The sequence below is a fragment of the Medicago truncatula genome, chromosome 4, assembly GCF_003473485.1.
Source record: "Medicago truncatula cultivar Jemalong A17 chromosome 4, MtrunA17r5.0-ANR, whole genome shotgun sequence".
NCBI lineage: Eukaryota > Viridiplantae > Streptophyta > Magnoliopsida > Fabales > Fabaceae > Medicago > Medicago truncatula.
This window is the reverse complement of record NC_053045.1, coordinates 36,237,314-36,244,503: the sequence shown is the minus strand read 5'-3', so window position 1 is coordinate 36,244,503 and position 7,190 is coordinate 36,237,314. Positions and strand designations below refer to the sequence as shown.

The 7,190-nt window shown below is 35.1% G+C and overlaps 1 protein-coding gene across 1 annotated transcript; it reads right to left on the bottom strand.

The window, feature by feature from the left end:
- Positions 1-237: 237 nt before the first annotated feature.
- On the bottom strand, positions 238-6,888 carry LOC25492824 (transcription initiation factor TFIID subunit 15). The gene is made up of 8 exons (XM_013601070.3): positions 6,692-6,888; positions 5,943-6,111; positions 5,231-5,586; positions 4,934-5,125; positions 3,673-3,756; positions 1,894-1,972; positions 1,693-1,819; positions 238-665 (listed from the first exon to the last, which is right to left on the bottom strand). The coding sequence occupies exons 2-8, from the start codon at positions 6,060-6,062 to the stop codon at positions 469-471; spliced, it is 1,155 nt and encodes a 384-aa protein (XP_013456524.1). The 5' UTR covers positions 6,063-6,111; positions 6,692-6,888; the 3' UTR covers positions 238-468.
- Between the last annotated feature and the right edge of the window lie 302 nt (positions 6,889-7,190).

The following is a 7,190-nucleotide window of genomic DNA, read 5'->3' as shown; positions in this document are numbered from 1 at the left end:
AACCAAGTTCAACGAATTAATTACCGAATCGAGTCTCGAACTATTTTCGAGTTGGTTCAGTTCATTGCCAGCCCTACTCACCCTGAAGTAAACATCAAATTATCTTTACAAATAACACACCTGGAAAAGCCACCATTTTTTTTAGCATACCGTTTACCTGTGGTCTTTTGTCGATTCCACCGGGTCATTACTTATTATTTCAGAAAACACGATACACAAAAACGACAGACAACAAACTAACTAAGTTCAGTCTATTGTGCATATTCATATTCTCAAATAGAAATTTGTCCATGGAAATACTGTAACAACACAAATATCTTAGGTTATACAAATGGTCCATGCATTCATCGCATTGCAGGATATCAATCCCCAATTTAAGGATTTAATTCAAAGCAATTGAAATCCTTCCCAAAAAGGTTACACATAACTATATAGTCAAGACATCAGAATGCACTTCTACTGCTATTTTTAATATCGGTGTCTACTTCGGTCCCGTTCTCGTCCATAATCCCTGTCTCGATCTCTTCCCCTGTCCCTCTCTCTATTTCGACTGCTTTGCCTCTCCTCGTTATGCTCTCTGTTTCTCTGCTCTCCATCATAACGGTCCCTTGACTCTCTTCCTCTGTCTCTGCTTTTTTCTGTAGCATCTCTGTCTCTGTCGATCCCTGCCATCGATATTATAAACAGTAAGTTGGTTAGAGAGCATGTCCAACTTATTCATAATTTCATGTTGATGATCACATATCAGAGTGGCACAATAACTCCGGTAACATTTTGTAAATTGGATATTTACAGGCATAACTTGAACCCAGAATCTCCACATATCCTTACATGAGCAAATTATGGCAACATGGTATATTCTTTTAAAATAGGTCAAATGCATCTAAAGGTCCTTTAAGTTTTTCATTTTTCCCAAAGTCGTCCTTTAAGTTTCAAAAGTCCCAAACAAGTCCTTTTAGTTTTTGAATCGTTTCAAACAAGTCCTATTGTAGATAGCATAGTTGGTAATTGCTTCCTTGAACTCATCTTTGGTACCAAATCTGGCTCCTAACACCCACTTAAAATTAGTCATCTTTTTAGGCATGACAAATGGTGGATAATGCTCTTTGTTGCTATCATCTAAATCATCACCATCATCCTCTAAAAAGACTTGTTTGAAACGATTCAAAAATTAAAAGGACTTGTTTGGGACTTTTGAAACTTAAAGAACGACTTTGGGAAAAACGAAAAACTTAAAGGACCTTTAGATGCATTTGACCTTTAAAATACTTACAAACCAACAGCCAGTATAATTTAGATTTATGCAGGACCGTCAAACCCGAGTCCGGCAAGCAACTAGCAGATATATAAATACATTAAGACATCTAAGAATATGTTTTGAAATAGTATGCAGGGTTTGAATAAAAAAAGTTGCAATAAACCAGTTGCAAAAAGAATGCCGAAAAGGAACGACTAATAAAAAATAACAAAAGGATAATAGGAGAATATGGAAGTATTTGAAAATGGTAGTCCCGCTATAGCCATAATGATAACTCAAAATTGTAATCTAACAATGCTAGGGAACATGTGGGGAAAGTGTGATGGACAATGAGAAGGGGGATTGTAGAGCTTGACAAGCCTGCAAAGTTGTAGCATTAGCTTGCTTTGTAAATAATTTACAGACAACAGATCATTCTAGAAGTGCAACATTACCTAAATCCTCAACCTCCCAACCAGCACGCCCTGAACCAGGAAGCACTCGTGCAGTTTCAGATTGCTGTGTTTTGGCACGGAATTTCTTCTTAAGGTTTCCAAATTCATCATACAGCTCACCATCATCCTGACAGTAAGAAAAAAATCATAAAACCAGAGCCAGTTTATATATAACATGTATTGTCTTAAAATCAATCTTACTTCAGCTTGCCGCCTACGACGTTTAGTTTCTTCAATTTCCTCTTCATCAAGCTCTTTGTAACCTCCAGCTCGCCCTCCTCTGTTTAATTAGAAAGTAACCCAAGTTAGCAAAGTAATTTCAAAACACAATTTATTAAAAAAAATGTGAATGGTAGTGCCCGTATGTATGTATTTATGTAAAATGAAGGGAGAGATTACGACCTAGGAATTCCAACATTTCGGATTTGGAAGAAAAAAAATTAAAGTCAATAACTGAAAAAGTATATGGAAACAGGATTTGAAATCAATGATGAGATAGAGACATGGAACATGATTTGAAAACCCATTATTTTTGTTTCAGTAGAAATAAGACAAGTATATGGAATGAAAGTTTAGCATGATGTGCACAAAACCTAGCTTAGAGGTGAAAATAGGATAATATACTATACCAGAGTTTATGCACCCCAGGTTCATCATAAAAGATAGATAGGTTGACAAATCAATAGATGCAGACAGGTTAAATGAAATAGACAGATGGTCCAAGTGTGGTTCAGGATCATAAAGTTCTACTCTAATTCAAAAGATATTTTTATCGCACAGCCATAAGACTTGCAATGTTGCAATGGGGCTGATACAGGCAGTAAAACCCCAACAATAAATTAAGGTCGATGTCAGAAAGATGACAATGGCAGAATCAATGAGTAGTTACACGATACATGATATAATTATGAAAGAAACTGTTACATAAAAAGTTGAAGGAAGCTCCAATGATAGAACAAATGGTAGAGTTTAGTCTTTAGATGATTTAGGTATATTGTGGAGAAGACCTGTTGGAGCATTGATAAAGAGAGTGGAGAATAGTTCAATTGTTATAGGTAGAGGAAGACTGATAGAATATAAGAAGATATATTTTAGTATTTCTCTTCGGATTGATTTTTAATCTATTTATTTAGGTATATTTTAGAGCATATCATAGCATTAGTTTCCATATTACTTATTACTATGATTTGTTTCCTTATTTCTCTATTTATTTAGGATTAGGGGTCTTCTATCCCTATATGTAGAGGTTTGTTTTTAGTTCAGTCTTTATTATTATCATCTTTTATCCAAACCACATGACTTCAACAAAAACCAAGACAAAGATAGGCCAAACCATGTCATACATTAAATCTTCTTCTTTCATCCACACATCAAATATTGAGATTTTTAACAAATAAGAAAATAAACAGATACTCCATTTGAGATCAACATAATGTAATACTTTTAATCCTTAGAGGAACAAGAAGTACAATGCCGCAAAATCACATACATTGGCGTATTGAAAAAGAAAATCATGTTTAGCTCATATATTAAGTGAATATGATTGATCATTGTGAGCAGGATTGCATATGAATTTAACACACGATAAGACATAGAAGTGTATCTTTTACTACCATAAACGGGACTCTCCACTCGGCATCAAAATATTTTCTTGTCAATCACATGTTATATTTTAATTATAACTATAATTGAACAGAGAAGTTCAAAATAGCCACTTGGTCCTATCCTACCGCTGACAATCCACATCGCCTATCTAGGATACTGACCCGGCAAACAAAACTGAATTTTGCCAATTAAAAAATAAATAAAAACTAGGGAATTCATTTTCTAATATTTGCTTTACAAATTACAGCATTCACCTTGGTTTTCATTTATTTTTAAAAATGTTAAATTTTCCAACGAAAAAATGTAGTTTCACCTGCATCAGAGTTGTCACTAATAGTATGTACTTGAAGGTATACAAAGAATTATATACAATACCTTACACCACCCTCGTTGTGCCCAGGCTTGTTTGTATTGCAAATATTGCATTTTAACCGCTTTGCCCAATTGATATTGCCACACCTATGTCAAAAAAGAAGACAAGAAAGATAAATCATTACGTTAAAATTTTCATTGAAAAATAAAAAATCTTGTACAAGCCACATCATGCAGGTCAATTCCAAGTTTAATGTCAGGTATAAGTACTGTATAACAGCCTCGGCCTAATGTTCAGTTAAGCAGAGCAAGACTCATTCAAAATGAATAAACTGGTGATAATATAACTGACCATAAGCCCCGTATCATATTAGCCTGTTCAGTTAAGCAGAGCAAGACTCATTCAAAATGAATAAAAACTAGTGATAATATAACTGACCATAAGCCCCATATCATATAGCCAACTTGCACTACACTCCCAAGTTCCAACAGTGTACAATCTTAGTCCTAAATTTGCTACAACAACTGGAACCCTGTCACAACCCACAAGGACAAAAGAGACAGAGGAAAGAGAAGTTCAGTAGATGAGGACAAGAACCAGAACCCGGGGAGAGGTTAACAACAAAGTCAAAGAAGTTACAAAGCTCACCTCAACGTCATCATCATATTATCAACAGCCTATAAACACTTATTGGCTGTAAATTGTAACAGAATCAGTTGACCTTATATAAATTGGAAAGGCCACTAGATTTGCACTCAATCAACCTCTCACATGATGATTGCTTCCTTTAAAATTCATAGAGAACTAGAATAGTAGATGATAAAATGATAGATTGGGTCGGGATGTGCCAAAATTAATACTCAATGCAAAAGGGAACGCAATTTGGCTAGTTTATAAAATTTCCTTATCAAAGTTAACAAATCTCATGCAGCCAACGTTGCAAAGTGCAAAATCAGGAGGTATCAATTAAAGAAAACAGGTATCATTAACTCTTCTCTGAGCCATGTTCATTCACAAGAGTATGTTGTCTTTGTGTATTATACATATACAAACATATATCTCACTATCATATTCAATTTACTTGTGGCTTAACTGTTCGCCAGCACTACGTCCAACATAATACAACACAACAAGTAATGAGTAACCCAATTGATGAAACTGGGCAACGTGTTTATCAAATTTAATAAGAAATATATATGTGTTAATTGTTATCGCTAAAATAGTGAATTAGAATTGAGAAACAAAATATAAAATAAAAAACAAGTATAAATAAATCAGACACACGGAAAGAATGTGGGGATGGATAATGTGACAAAATCGTACATTGGACAAGGCCAGTCATTGGGACCAAATAGTCCTGCAGTTGCACCAGCTGGACGGCCAATACCCCCTGCATCTGGCCCAGAACGTCCCCTGCCACGGCCACCTCCTCCTGCAACGCCAGAAGCACCAGCAGGGCGTGCACTTCCACAGCGATTACACGCACCCCGAAAAGCAAAATTCACATTCGAGCAACTGCTATGACAAAAAAAAAAGTGTTATTCTTTCTGCAAAAAACTATGACTGAAACAATGTGTAAAAGAGCAAGAAAGAGCTGCTCACCGATCTCATATCACAGACCTTGTATTCGGACACATCCAATCGCCCTCTTGTTGCCATGGTTTGCTGGAAGCATCAATTTGACCTCTGCCTCTTCCATTAACACCATCGACATCACTTTCAGTTTCCTCTGGTCCGACATCAGTACCCGCAACAACCGGTTCTGCTATTGCAGTATATGTTTGGTCATCCTTGTTTTTTGACTCCGCTATATAAACTCCAATTGTATTGCCATGAAAATCTTTGTTGTTAAACCACTCAACAGCAGCCACGGCAGCATGTGGATCCTCATATGTCACAGTAGCATCTCCCTTTGGTTCATTAGTCTCTTTGTCATGATATAACCATATTTTAGGTCTCCCTGTACGTTTATCTTTCTGCAAAACATGGATTGTGAATGAAAAATGAATGATAATCTGGAAATAGAACGCAACACAGAAAAACAGAACCGCATAAATAGGAAATCAAAATGCAACAAAAAAAAAAACAAATCAATCATTCAGTAATCCCAAATAAACCTCACTTTGCAAGGACAGACAAAAAAAACATTCAAGTAATCACATCTTACATAGAAATATGAATTTCCAAACTGACCATAATAAAGTCACAAACATTACCAACACGTTCTGGTAGTTATATTCCTAAATCCTGTAAAATTTCCTTTCCTTGAAAAATAAAATTGGAGAATAACATAGCATTGTTTTGAATCGAAGGATAGTTGCAGACTCCATACCTTTATTACTCCAATGGTGCCAAAATATTCAGCCAACATATTATCGTCAGTCCCATAAGGCAAGTTGCAAACATAGATAGATCCATTAGAAGGAGCAAATTTTCCAGGAATGCTTGCCATCGAATCTCAATATCATGAAATAAAAGGCAATGAGAACCAGCACAGAGCTCTGAGAAAACAAACAAATGCACGTCACTTCTTTTAACAGTGTAAAAACTAAATACAATATTGTAAAAGAAGCAAGATACTTGACACCAGTATTGTCAATTGCGGTTCGCGGAAAATAGTGATTTAATCAGATTCCGCTATGCGATAATGTTATAGCTTCTTTATAACAGCTATTTGACATTTTGTACTAAATAGCATGCGAACACTACATAATTGTTTGGACTGACTTATTTGAGCTTATCAACTGACATAAGCACTTGTGAAACCGTATGAAAATGCTAACCTAATTGAATAAGACTATGGATGCAAATCATAAGAAAAACGAATCTATATCACTTTTATAAGTTCAAAATTGAATGCGGAAGCTGCAAATATCATAGGTTTAAGTGACAAATTGAAAAAATAATTGTTGTACGATAATGCAAAATATGCAATAGGAAATGAAAGAGATAACAAATGAAGTAATCTAGCAATTTGAAAGAGGAACGAAGATAATTTGATTAAATAAACGAAATTACTGCAATTCAATTCTTATACAGGAAAATGGAATGAAGAAACGAAGAGGGGAAAGAAGAGTTAACCAGAATCGAAGAAGCGCGTGAGGGAGAGAAGTACGCACGCGCTCTGCTATGTTCTCTTCTTCTCCGATGAATAGATAGATCTGTGATTTATCGCTCCGTCTGCAGTATCCCCCTCCTCGCTAATTTCTCTTCGTTTTAATTTATTCGCGTTCCTTTTTATTTCGCCTATAGCAAACAGCTTATCCCTACGGCCATTCTCCTTTTTTTTTTCTTTTTTTTTTTTTGTTACTTTCAGCAATTTCTTTTACTTAGGTCAGATAAATAATAAATTCAGAATCATGTTTTTTTTTTATTACATGAAAAAAGAGAAAAACAAAACAGCAGCTACGTCGTTGAAATGGACACACGCTTAAACCATCCGCTAACAAGGTTTGAAAATAAGTTTGGTAATGGTTCATAGTCCATAATATATGACGGAGAGAGATAAAAAATGGTGTGTTGGTAAAAATAAGATATAAGCTGGTTGATAGTTGAAAATTTAGTTTATAGTTTTTTTTTT

Excerpts from the sequence above, each read along its gene's own strand:
- LOC25492824 (XM_013601070.3), bottom strand. The coding sequence starts at position 6,062 with ATGGCAAGCATTCCTGGAAAATTTGCTCCTTCTAATGGATCTATCTAT. Across the intron at positions 5,587-5,942 it reads GCACCATTGGAGTAATAAAG|AAAGATAAACGTACAGGGAG; the intron begins GTATGGAGTCTG and ends CATGTTTTGCAG. Across the intron at positions 5,126-5,230 it reads TGGATGTGTCCGAATACAAG|TTGCTCGAATGTGAATTTTG; the intron begins GTCTGTGATATG and ends TTGTCATAGCAG.